General features: G+C 33.5%; 1 protein-coding gene across 4 annotated transcripts in view; it reads right to left on the reverse strand.

The window, feature by feature from the left end:
- Window positions 1-14,123, reverse strand: part of GRM5 (glutamate metabotropic receptor 5) — a 613,509-nt gene that overhangs the window by 583,483 nt on the left and 15,903 nt on the right. For 2 of the 4 annotated variants that reach the window (XM_031961904.1, XM_031961905.1), the window contains exon 1: window positions 12,126-12,804. In XM_031961904.1, the coding sequence (XP_031817764.1) occupies window positions 12,126-12,804 (679 nt within the window). Of the gene's footprint in view, window positions 1-12,125; window positions 13,006-14,123 lie in introns of those variants that run through there. The other 2 variants (XM_031961902.1, XM_031961903.1) reach the window with 1 other exon arrangement.

Consider the following 14,123-nt stretch of genomic DNA (forward strand, 5'->3'; position numbering starts at 1 on the left):
AAATAAATATAAGGAAAGTTTGGGGAGGTTAAGTAGTACAAAGTTTCATAGGTAGAAACATCAAAGAGGATTAGAAGGTAGGTCCTCTGACTCCAGCATCATCTATGCTCTAAAGATTATATAATCATGTCATTATAGTTGGAGAGGGCATTAGAGATCTATACATTTGGAGCCTGATGACTTAAGTTTAAATTCCTTCTCTTACACCACTGACTGGTATTTCATTCCTCTGGGTTTTAGTTTTTCTATTTGTATAATAATTGGGTTAAACTAAACATATCTTCTCTATTTCAATATCTGCAATCTATGACCCAATCATCTCATTAGAAGCAACATGTTAAGAAAGGTTGTTATTTCATATAGTCAAATAATGGCAGTACATACACAAAAATCCAGAGCTCCAACCTTTCTTTCCTGGGACTATAGAGTTCTGTGGTTGTTGGTGGTTGTTATATGTCTTTTATTCTCAAAGAGGAACAATGACATCAAGAGGACAATATTTTGTTTTATGTGAGGGCAAACTACAAAAAGTCATTTTCCTCACATTCTGCTCCAGAGTCATCAGAGTCCAGTGGCAACACAAAAGTCAAGACAACTGGAAATAACCCAGGAGGTGGTGTGTGACCTTGTCCATTCTAAATTAATGTCTTTCCTAGGTTATAGCAACATAAAACACAGAACCTAAGGACTGAAACAAACCCCAAAGGTCATCCAGTTTAAGCCATCCTGAACAGGAATTCCCTACACAAATAAATTATCTTTAAACTTGTACTTGAATCAGTGTGTCAATCATTGTGGTGGGGAAACAAAAAGAGACAAACCAAACAAACAAAAAAAGAACCCAACAAAAACAAAAACAAAAACAATTTTGACCCCTAATCATGACGAATGCAGTATCTCTTGAGGCAACCCACTCTCCGAATGGATAGTTATGGTAAGGAATTCATTTTCTGTTGAGATAGGACAGATTCCCTATAGAATCTAGTTCTTTGGTTTTTACTAAATCTTCTAGTGATAGCTAACATCCAGATATTCAAAGACAGCCCCAATATCTTAAATATTCTTTTATTTAAACTATATCTATCTAACTTCCTTAACTTATTATAGAATGAGATGATTTTAAATGTTTTCACCATCCTAGTGTACTCTTTTAAAATTTGCCATTTTGTTTTATATTCTTCATTTGATAAAATAAAAAGAATATAAAATAATAGTGATATGCTCCAGAATTGAACATAATACTGCAAATTTGTTGTTTTGAGGAAAGATTATTATTTGGACTATAACTTTTCTTGTTGATGATCTAGGCATTATGTATCTGTTAAGACATCCTAATATTATGTTACATTTTTAGCTACCATGAGATTGCTAAATAATATAGATCCTACAACCCACAAAAACAACAAAGTTTTTTTCCCCCCATGTATGCTAATATTGAGCCAAATTTCCCTTTTCCTATTCTTCATGAAGTAATTTTAAAATAGTTTGCATTTTCCACATTCTATTTTAATTTATTGGATTGTATCCATAATTCCCAATCCCAAACCCAAATTCATTTTAGATTCTGATATAGCCATACAAAATATTGGCTATTATTTTTATATTTGCATCATCTAGAACTTTGATAAGATTGTCCTCTCTGCATTCATCCAACTCATAGTATTTAAAAAGATAAATATAAATATTGATAGAAAAAGTTATTGTTGTAAATATGAAACAGAATGGATTAAGTATAGAACCCCCCACAAAATCCACTAACCAATCACTTTACACTTGTTAACCACCTACTATGAGCCTCCACATTGTCATTGACCCATCAATCACTACTATTTCAGTCCAGTCAATGAACCAATTCTCAACCTACTTATCTCTCCTATTACCTATTCCACATCTTTCCATCTTGGCCAGGATACCATGATAAAAGGTATTAAGGGCCAGAACTTGAAACAAGGTGTTAAGTCATTAGAGTTGATGGAAACAATGCTTGTGTGCTTAGGATTTACACCTTTGGGGGAACTCACACATTAGAGCTCACACCTTTGAGAGTTCACACATTAGCTCACACATTGGAGCCCACAAGTTCTGGAGATTCACAAGTCAGAAACCCACAATCCCACTCTCTCAGAGGAGGAGTCAACCTTTGGGTTCACACCTTAAAAAGATCATATATAAGAAGCTCTTAGAGTTTCAGTCAGTCAGTCAGTCAGTTCGGAAGATTGTCAGGTGTCAGAGTTGAGCTAGAGGCAGAAGCTGGCAGAAGCAAAAGACTAGCAACAAGAGCTCTCGGAACCAAATAAAGCTAACTGGGCTATTTTGGAAGAGACAATATAAAAGATTGGATTTTAACTCCTGGCTGTATTTGAAGTGATTATTACTTGGAACTGAAACTAAGGCTGCCTCCAGAAAACCTCCCCAAGAAACCTGCTCCCAGAAAACCATCATATATTATATAAAAGAAGAGAACACTACAAAAAGGCTTTATCAGACCCTGCTAGAAATTAAGGTGTAATATGTCTAAATGATCTATAAGTTCCTCTCCCAGTTCTAAATCTTTTGAAGCATTATATCTTTACCATTTCTCATGAACGCTTGCATAACCTTCCTTGTAACTGTCTCTTAGAAGATCTAGGAATATATCTATTTGACCTGAAGTAGACCAGAGCATCACCATGTATCTCTGGTGCTTGGGAATGAAAAGTCTCCAAATTTCACATTGTTTTAATTTCTGAATGAGTCCTTGAGCTGCTGATGATTACACTGCAATCCAGTAAGATTAAAGGCTCTTAATGCATATATTATTTGCTTGATTCTCAAAAATATAGTAATTTATAGTTTACTATTCAGTAATTAATACTATGTGAATTCAATTCATTGATTTCTGTAAGGTCATAAACAAGTTATCTATGAATATTAAAAAAAATTTGCAAAGAATTTGCTTTGTTGGAAAGCACACACTTTTCATGTGGAATAAATTTTCTTCAGAGAGGCCTAGGAGACCAAATTCTTAACAAAGAAAACAGAGAGTCCATCTAGAAAATTGTATCAATAATTTTCTTTTTAAATACTGTATCCTCTAATATCGAGGGATGCTTGCTAGAAGAATGATTATTTTACAGTTAATTATGATGTTCCCATTTGTATCAATGCTTCGTGTTCAGAGTTTGTTGCTGGGTCACAGTGACATGAATAAAGACACAGGCAAATCAAAAGCTATCACATCTGATTATTAAAGATAATGAAAGTATTATCTCTCATACTCAATTCAGACAAGTGAACATGCTGAAGAAAGTATAATCTATTAGAAAGAGCAAAAAATACTTAGCTTTAAAGGGAACAAATTAAATGACCTAAAAGATTAGCTAACTATTCCCTATCAACTTTTAAATTCTAGAATTCTCTTACTCTATTCCTGTTTCTGTCACTGATTTTGTACCTCACAAAAAATTTTGATGCCTTTGGAACTCAGTTTACTGATAGAATGCAGAATATGAGTTGTTAGAAATCATAAGAACTTTAGAAAGTCATGTATTTTAACTTGTAATTCCATAGGTACAAAAATTGAGGTACAAATGTGTAACAAAATTATAAAATTGAAGTATTGGGGAAGCTAGATGGTGAACACTGGTCCTGAAGTCAAAAGGACCTGAGTTAAAGTGTGGCCTCAGATAGTTAACACTTACTAGGTATGTGATCCCTGGCAAGTCAAACCCAATTTGATTCATCCAAAAAATGGAAGAATTTATACATTTGAAACTATTCTCACTTTTTGTAGAAAGTACAGTAGATTTGCAATGAGAGAATAAAGATTCAAATGCAACACCTGTCACTATTATGTGAATTTAAGCAAGTCACTTAATCTCTCTAGGCCAGAATGTTCTCATTTGTAAAATAAGGTTACACTGAAATTTTCTAAAGTCTTTTCCAGGTCTACATGTGTGATCTTATGATCCAATGATCATTGGATCAGCTGTTCTGCATTAACAGAGAATTTTCAAAGATCTGGCAGACTATGGTGACTATGAAGCTACTACCAAGTACATTTGGAATGCCACAGAAGATAGAAGAGGTGCTTCAGGAATGAAAAAAAGCAAATGATGTACCAGTTTTCAAAAGGAGTTGCAAGAGGAAGTCTGTAAGTAATAGATCAGTAAAACTGATTTGTTTCCTGGGGGGAGGGGAGACCTACATTGTCTCATTAAAGGTATGATTATAAAGGAACAATCAATGGAAATAGACATCACAAAGAATCAGAAGCAAATTGTCAAGAAAATGATTAGCCTTATTAAAACACTTTCACTTTATTTTTGGAAGGGAGGGTTGACATAACTACTAACCTGGTAGAAGAAGAATATCGTAATTCAAACTAGCTTTTAGGAAAGCATTTGACAAAGTCTCTTATGCTATTGCTGTAAGCAATATGACAAAATGTGGACTAAAAAATGACACCATAAGGTTAAATTCAAAATTGCTTGAAGAGTCAGATCCAATTGTAATCTCAATACTGATCAACAAAGTATTAAAATAGCCAAATGTAATCTTCACCTACATTAAGGAGGCATAGAGTACAGAATCAGGGAAGTGATATTCTGCTCTACACTGCATTGTCAGATAATTTTGGCTTTTAATGTTCTGTTGTTTTGTCATTTCCATCTGTGTTTAACTCTCATGATTCCATCTAGAATTTTCTTTACAAAGATAATAAAGTGATTCCTCACTGTTTTTCTCTAGCTCATTTTATAGATAAGGAAACTAAGGCAAACAGGGTGAAATGACTATCCCAGGGTTTCATAGATATTAAGTAGCTGAGGTTGTATTTGAAATGAAGAAAATTAGTATTCCAGCCTCCAGGTTTTGCACTCTATCCAATGTGCCACCTGGCTGACTATATTTTTAGGAAAGATTGGGGACTTACTAGAAAAAGATAGTCAAAATTGTGCATTTTTCCTTATGAGAATCCATTGAAAGAATTCTTTTATTTTTTAATTTGGAAGTGAAAAAACTTACAATAAGATAGTTGTTTTTTGGTTTGTGAAAGAGTGTCATTTGGAGAAAAAATAAGACTTGTTTTTATTCCCAGAAGACAGAACAAAAATCAGTGAGTCAACACTGAGAAAGGTAGATTTGAAACAACTTCCTAAAATTAAGAGCTATCCAAAAGTGGAACGGACTGCTTCCAGACTATAATTGGTTAAGGTAATTAAAAGGCTTCCAACTAAGACAGGTAATCGTTTGGTAAGTGTACTTTAGAAGAATCTTTCAATAAATTATCATTCATATTCGATGGCATCTGAAATTCCAATACTAAGATTATGTGAAATTATCTTCCTGGGATATAGAAACTATATTATTTTCTATCACTTTACAGGTAAGAAAAATATGGTTTAGCATGATCAAGAATGAAGTGACTTGCTCCACATCATTCAGGCTGTAAGTAACAGAGCTGAAATTCAAACTCAAGCCTTCTGATTCCCACATTGGTAGAAGTGATTAGCACTCTAGCTAGCCTATGTTCAAAGCCTATACCTATTTTTATAATTAGTGCCTTGGAATTTTATTTTGTCTTAATATTGTTCAAACACACAAAAAATGGTCTTTATCTCCATGAGTCTCAAGTCTATATGTGTGTGTGTATATATATATATATATATATATATATATATGTATATATATATATACATATATATATATAAAATCTTTTATTGATTCAAAATTTACTCATAGTGGTAGAGAGGAAAAAGAGACTAAATGATAAGTTTCTCTTGCAGCCATTTTGTATTAGAAATGCTGAGAATAAAATTCATCATCAGTGTACATGTTCTCCTTTCTCACAACCACAACCACAATCTGAATATGCATATAGCTTCCCTGCCAAAAAGAAAAAGAAAAACCTCCTCAATATTTGGCAAAATCCTTAGGCTTTGCCAGAATACATTTGTCATTGTTCTTGGATAAAATCTTCATTACTACTTGCATTGATGAATTTCTAAGGCCCCAGGTTGATATATAACACTGTATCACTTGACAATATGTTCTCTTGCTCTTAAAAAAGTGAGTAACGGACTCTGCTGCTCCCTATAATTAGCATCTGAAGGACAGAGTTTAGGAGTCTGAAATGAAAATGTGACTAATAACATCCAGGTACAGTCTGTTCTTATCACCAGACCCACAAAATAGTAAGGTATTCTGTGAGGTCATGTTGGTGCTGCATTCCTTCTCTTTAATTTATTTTCTTGTGACTGTAATTAATTTCTTCCCTGGGAACCAGAAAAGGCCCAGTTTTGAAGGCTAACTAAAAATGAATGTAGTTATATACAAAAGATTACCTCTGGAGAGGACTGGAGAGAAGCAGATACATCTTTTTATTGAGGACTCTTCTTTTTAAGAAACTTTTCATGTTTATCTTACCTGTGTATTTTATTCCTTTTTTCAAAGCACCAGTTTAGGAGTTCAGTAAAGAAATAGTGTGGCCTAAGTCAGAAATGAATAATTTTTAATTCTAATCTTAGAATTGCCAGTGATAGGTTGTGCAACCTTAACAGGTTGCACTTAAAAGATCTCTAGAGGGCCTAAAATTTTTACCGTATCAGGAAAACCTCCAAGTGTCACTTCCAACACAATGCATTTGCTGATTTCATCTTAGTTGCTAGAAGAATAATTGTACAATTATATTTCTCCAAAGGAATAAAAGTTCTTTGAATACCTGAACGCTTACATTGTTCTTTCCCTCTCCCAAGAACCTATATTATAACTGTTCCAGGAACAAAATAAGTCCTCAATAAAAGCCTCCTATCTTTCACATCACTATAAAGGACAACACTATGTTAGTTCCCTAGGTTTAAACAACCTAGGAGTCATCCTGGATTCTTGTTTCTCATCCTCCACATTAAAGTTGCCAAGACCTATTTTAGCTTTACAACATCCCTCAAATATGCCCTCTCTTCTAGGACCAATACCACTCTAATATAGGCTCCCATTAATGATGATTATTGCAATAACATTCTGGTGGAAGTGCCTGTCTTAAGTTTCTGCCTACTCCGATCTATTCTCCATTCAATCACTAAAGTAATTTTCCTAAAATGCAAGTTTGATACTGTCATTCCACCCCTTCACTCAATAAACTCCAGCACTTTTAGAAGCAAATACAAATTGCTCTGTTTGACATTCAAAGATCTTCATAACCTAGTGCCTTCTACCATTTCAGTCTTATGTACATCCTGATACATACTCTTCAATGCAATGACATTAGCTTTCTAACTGTTCCATGAACAATGCACTCCATTCTCTTGTTTTGGATATTTTCTCTGATTGTCCCCCATTACTGGAATGCTCTCCTTCCTCTGTTCTTAACACTAACTTTATCAGATTCTTTTATGTCCCTACTAAAATTACACCTTTTAAAGGAAGATTCCCCCAACTCCTTTCATTCCCATTTCATTCATTTTCTCTCTTTTAATAACTTAACATTTATCCTGAATATAGCTTGTTTTGTACATTTTTGTTGCATATCCATACATATTGGAGGACAGCTGTCTCCTCCACTAGTTTGTGAGACCCTTGAGGACAGGAACAATCTTTTGCCTCCTTTTTGCATCGTCAACACTGTGCACAGTACTTGGCACCATTTATTGAATAAATCAAATATATTGCATGAATTAAAAGAATGACTCACTTTACAATGCTCTATACTAGTTAAGTTACAAGTCTAATACCTATTTGTATTAGTCATTATCTCCTCAAAATCTCTAGTGTATAGTTCAGTTAAATATGACAAAATTTTCATGTCAATAACTTAGCTTTATTTAAAGATAAAGCTTTATCTATCTTTCTTCCAAACCCCCAAAATGCATTCAGCAAAAGAACTATTTCACTCTCAAACAAATGCAACTCTGATTTTTACATTTCCCACAATTTAATTCTTCCCTAAAAACACTTAAAACACTTTAATTGTTACAGAATTCTATATTTAAAATATCTGATTTGTATTTCCTTTGAATTTTAAAATACTGCATAATATTTTTTTCTTTTTTGTCAAAATGATTGGTATGTCTGTTCTTGGTATAGAGAATGGTTTTAGATGGAGAAGAGATGAGAAAACAGATCACAGGATGACATAATTATAAATTTAATAGACCTTTTAAATAATCTAATCCAAATCCCTCATAATTATACATTAAGAAATTGAAGACCAAAGAGATGGTATTGCCAGAAAGTGGAATATCCAAGACTGGAATCAAAGTCATCTTATTCAATATTCCATGCCCTTTCCTCCTTACTATGGTAATTATTGTCACAATACTTGCTTTTTGTCCCTTTAATTTGGACAGACGCCCAGAGTAGAAAGGATTGTTTTTGTTTTCTTGGTATTGTAGGCTAAAAAGTGAAGAGTGGAGAAGAAATATTGTTCCCATATTTTATAGCTTGGACCAGTAAACACAATTCTTATTACCCAACAAGAGAGAATTTTAAAAAAGAACCATGATTCATCATTGCATTCAAAAAACAAAAATTTGGCCCCAAATTCCAAACATAATTATTTAGACCCTTGAAGGAGAGTCTAAATTATTATTTCAGTTTACATGAAAGAAATTGTAGCTGTATGTCACAGTTGTATATAACACATAATTATACATTACTAGTGAGCTATGTCCCATCAACATCAAATAATACTTCAGGAAAGAGTTTTAAAAATCTCTCCTCATTTCTCCTCTCAATACACTTGGAACTGATATTTGGGAACTTTATCAGTCAGTTCCTCACTCCCTTCATATCTAATGTGACTTTTTGCCTTGGAGGCTTGAATGCATTTGTAATCTAATATAAAAGTGTACAGGTAACAGATTCTCAGGGTTTGTGATGCATATAAATCATAGGCAATAATAATAGCAAGATAAATTAATCTTGAAGATACACTTCACAATCCCTAAAAATTCTGAAACTTCAGATTTCTTTGCGGATTAGTTAAGACTGTCATATCCATCAAGGGTACAATTAGTGTATCTGGCACCATAGCATGTCAATATGAATAAATGAGTCTTGAGTCAAAAATATTTTTAATAGCAAAACTGTTTCAAGGCCTTTCATTTCTCAACTAAAAACATAGAGCAATACTTATTGGTCTTTAATAGTGGGCATACCCAATGAAAATTAGGAGAAAAAGCATAATATTTCCATAGGCTAATATTCAACTGTGTGTAGAACCTCAATAAAGGAGTGACCAATAGGATAGAGAAATTCAATTTAGGAATAACTTCCAGTAGAGTCTTTACTAAGACATAGCATCTCAGATTTTGCCACAGGTTTCTAAAGTTAGATCCTCAGTTTAGAGGGTGCTAACAATATTTTGAATCTTTCTTTCATCACCATTACCTAGCATAACCGAACTCAGCACCTAATTGTTCAGTAGATTTTCAGTTTTGTCCAACTCTTTAGGACCCCATTTGAGGTTTTCTTGACAAAGATGCTGGGGTAGTTGACCATTTCCTTCTCTAATTCATTTTACTGATGAATAAAATGAGGCAAAAAAGCTTAAGTTACTTGCCTAGGGACACAAAGGTATAACATTTCTGAGGCCAGAATTAAACTCAGTAAGGAGTCTTCCTAATTCTAGCACTGCTCTATCCAATGCATCACCTAGCTATTTATTGGCACCTAGCCTTAAGTTAAAAAGAATTAATTAAATAGAATCCTATATATTACTTTGTTAAGAGATTGCTAAATGCAATTTGTGAAATTTAAATTAGACACAAAAATTTCTAGTTATGACTACATTGCACCAAGTTTTATTCTGTTTTAGACATGCTTTCTCCTAAGACGGCATAGTCATTGTTTCAGATTGAGCAATCAACTTTTGGTCTTTCAAAAGTTGCCTGCAATTTTCATTGCCACTGAAATATCAAGTAATTGTCAAATGATATAAGTTTTCATGTAAAGAGGTTATGATATAAAATGGCTTAAAGTATCCATCATTTAACGGGTTGAATCAGAAAATAGAAAGATTTCTTTCCATAAAAAATATTCAGAAGTCTATGAGAGATAGTAGCAGGCACAACATATGCTGGGTTAGGGCATCGTTTTGAGGTAGGTAGGGTAATATATGAATAATAGACAGTTCTGAAGCTTTGATAAGAACAGTACTGCTCATTAACCATTTATGTTATATTCAGGGAAATTAAATATATGTGTGTGTGTGTGCAACTGAAATACACCCACACATACACCCGCCTCCCACATATATAGTTAGTATTAAAAGATTTCTGATATCTGATCCCAAGAAGTAGTTTTATCATTTCAATTCAGTTCAACAATAATTTATTGTTTTCCTACTATGTGCAAAACTTTCCTTTACAAAGTAATTATTTGCCAGCTCCCTGACCATATATATATATATATATATATATATATATATACACACACACACACACACACACACATCACATTCCTACACTTTCACCTTTATATATGCTGCTCTTAGCAACTGAAATACTGTAACCCCTTTTCTCTTGTCATTGATGACAAACTTCAAACCCCACTCAAATGTCATGTGTTTCCTGAAACTATCTCTAATATATCCAGGTGGAAGTTCTCTTTCTTTCCAATTAATTTCTAAAGAATTACCATTTTTTGCCTTTTTTAGCATACACTCTCTTGTAGCTATTTGGATCCCAACCTTATTTATCCTATTACACTGCAAGCCTCTTCAGGATAATGATCCTGTCATTCATCTCAATACCCCTTCTAATGCCTGGTATTCCTATGTAACCAAAGTAGTCACAGTAACCATTTGCTGATTTTATCAATGAATGATTAGGAATAAATGAGTGAAGATGGTTTTGCTATATGATCTTTTAAAATCTTGCATGTTCAAGTCATGATGTTTTTTCCTTTTCTATGGTATAATACTTATATGAAAGATACTAAATTAAACCTTCAATAATTGATTTTTGTCCTGAGCATACACTGAGGAAAAGAGGCCACTGATAAAATAAAAAAACCTCATAAGCAAACAAATCTCAAGTTGACATTTGAATTCTTTTCGAAATCACATTTTCAGATCATAACCTGTTATTAATAAAAATTTAAACCAATATCCTAAAACATTTGGATCAGAAATTCTTAACCTTTATTATGAATCATGTACCTCTTTATCACATTAGGAAAGCTTATGAGATTTCTCATAATAATTCTTTTAAATATATAAAGCAAAATATGGAATTGTAAAAGAAACAAGTTTTGTTATTAAATGATTAAAATTTTCTATTTAGTAACATTTTTTATTTAGTAACATATATAATTATATAGTAACATTATATAATAATATAAGTAAACCTAAATAGATTCATAATCCCAGCACCCTACAAGATGTACAATTATCATAGGAATATGATAGTCAATATACAGTATTTACTAAGATGTGAAACTGGATTACAATCTTCTTAAAGTATTTTCAATAAAAAGATTTGAAATGGAGTTTTTGCATAACTAGGAAATTCAATGAACCAGTATTCTACTCTTTCAAATACTAAATTTCTTTTGTTAGCAAGAGTCTCCTCTACATCCTTACCATAAGATAAATTTATATGAGTTCCCACTAGCAGCAGCAGTAGCCATTGTAATATTTTATTCCTGATATCTGATCAGTTTCTCTTCATTCTTATTCCTTCCTCCCTGACTTTATTCTATTACATATACTCCATGTCACATGTCTAAATAGATTTCAGTAACCTTCATGAGGCCGAGTTTCTTAGCTTTCTAATGATTTACTATTGACATTCAGATTACTGGTGAATCTCCTGTTTAGTTAATATCATTGTGGGAGAGATATCCTGAGTAAGCTCACTTTGCTCTTCATTCTCTATAGGTTATTGACATTAAAATTCTGACTATGACATAAAGTAATTCTATCTTTGGTCAGTTCTTCTAATAAAATTTAAACTGAAACTATGGATAATTTAAACGAATACTACTTCTAATTTTTAGTCTTCATCTAAACATGCATAGAGCTGAGTCTAAGCCAGAAGAGTAAGCAGTATTTTCATTTAGTTTTGCAGGTAGCAATATTATAAACAGGAAAGCAAGATGCTGTCCATAACTTAGAAAAGTATTTTCTTGATATCATAGAAATTTACCTTCTGTGTGAACAGCAGAAACATAGGTCCAGTTGTATCTTTTCACGATGTCCACCATGGCCCGAGCCTGTTGGGCATCTGATGGCACTACCCTCATGAAATACTTGAACAATGTTTTGTCACTTAAGTCCATGCTTGTGGCTGAGTATGCTATCTGAGGTATATTGAAAAGCTGGAGCAAGTTCTGGACCTGTATTGCCACAGAGCTGGAACCAGGGCCAATCACCCCAACTATGGGTTTTTTTGAGCGGAATGGGGTGGAGGAGCCATCAACACAACGCACCAAGCCCTCTTCCTCTTCTGAAGATATGAGGGAATCTCTTATGAACTCTATGCTTTGTTCCAGGGCCACAGCAGAATGCCAGCAAGAGTCCCTTATTTCACAGCCTAATGTAATATTAGGCAACAGTGTTGGATCTGAGTTAATCCTCTCCAGAGTGTGGAGCATGGCTTCCACTCTCTGAATGCCATATTGTTCCCTGACTTCTCCACATTTCCTTTCATGGACCTTGTCCACAGTAGGTTGGTGATGGACTGAAAATAAAGCCCCAATGATGATATCACCAGGCATATGAGCAACCACTCTCCTTTCATTGGACTGTGCAGAAACCAGAAAGTCAGAATTCCTATGACCATCTTCCTTCAAAAGCAGGATTGCCAGGAATAACAAAAGGACCATTTTAAGAATAAGTTTCAAGCCAATAGAGGTGACATGTTGTAATAAAAATGTTTTAAAGATAAACTCAATCAAAGTTCTGGATGAAATGTGTGGAAAATCAGGGACTTAACCATCCATTTCCATCTGTTCTCTAAAGAACCGCCATAGTTTCCCAGGGCACCAACTGCATGGAATCAGATAGAGGAGCATAATCTTCATAACCTGAAGAGGAGAAAAAAAAGTCTTTAGCTATGAATGTACATTCACTTATTGGGTCAGATGTCAGTTACTCATGATCATGGAAATAAAGGCCCAGGAATGGCAGGGGCATGGAAAGTCCGAAACAAAACAAAACAAAACAAAACAAAACAAACAAACAAAAAACAAACAAAACAAACAAAAAAACACACCAAAAAAACACCACCACAAACAAACAAGCAAATAAAAAAATAACTCAAATCCATATTTGATCTTTAGTTGGTGTGTTAGATAATATATAGTAGTCAGGGAGACCCAAATTTAAATTCAACCTGATACCTACTTAGCTGTGTGACTGAACAAATTTCTTAACCTCTGTTTGGGTGAGCTCCCTCTTCATTAAAAATGGAAATCACAATAATAGTTTATCCCACTCAGAACTGTTCCAAGAATCAAATAAAAAATAATTTCAAAATGATTGGCATAGTACCTGATACATAGTAAGTACCCTGTAAATATTAGCTATTATTTTGAATATTCCCTGACATAAGGTGATGGGTTGAAGCCTGTGATGGATGGGATAGGGAAAAAAAGGATCAGGCTAAGAGTAAAACTATGGCATAGATAATAATAATAGGTAGCACAAGTAGAGCCTTTATAGTTAACAAAGTATTTCCACAGATGTCGTTTGATTGTCACAACATCCACGTAAGAGAGGCAGGGCAGCTATTATTATTCAGATTTTAAAGATGAGGAAAATGAATTAAAGTGAAACAATCAATCTTTACACACATAGTCAGTAAAGTGCAGAGCTGCACTATCTGACAAACTATACAATGTGTAATAGAGACATTCCATTTAACAATAATTATTTACATATATATGTATGTATTCAAGTGGCTGCTAGGATAGTTAGGAATAAAAGTGCCATGAAAACTATAAAATCCTCAAAAGCATTTCATATCTGAATTAAGATACAAGTGAACTATATAGAACATTGCTCAGTCCTCAAAAGTGTTTCTGAAATAATGGCTTCTTAAAATTCATATAATTTAACTTCTGAGGCCACATCAGAATAATCAGTGATGCTATAAACATTTGGGCTTGGTAACATCTTCCAAGTAAACAATTTGGCTTAGACA

The sequence above is a fragment of the Sarcophilus harrisii genome, chromosome 3 (genome assembly GCF_902635505.1).
Source record: "Sarcophilus harrisii chromosome 3, mSarHar1.11, whole genome shotgun sequence".
NCBI classification, from domain to species: domain Eukaryota; kingdom Metazoa; phylum Chordata; class Mammalia; order Dasyuromorphia; family Dasyuridae; genus Sarcophilus; species Sarcophilus harrisii.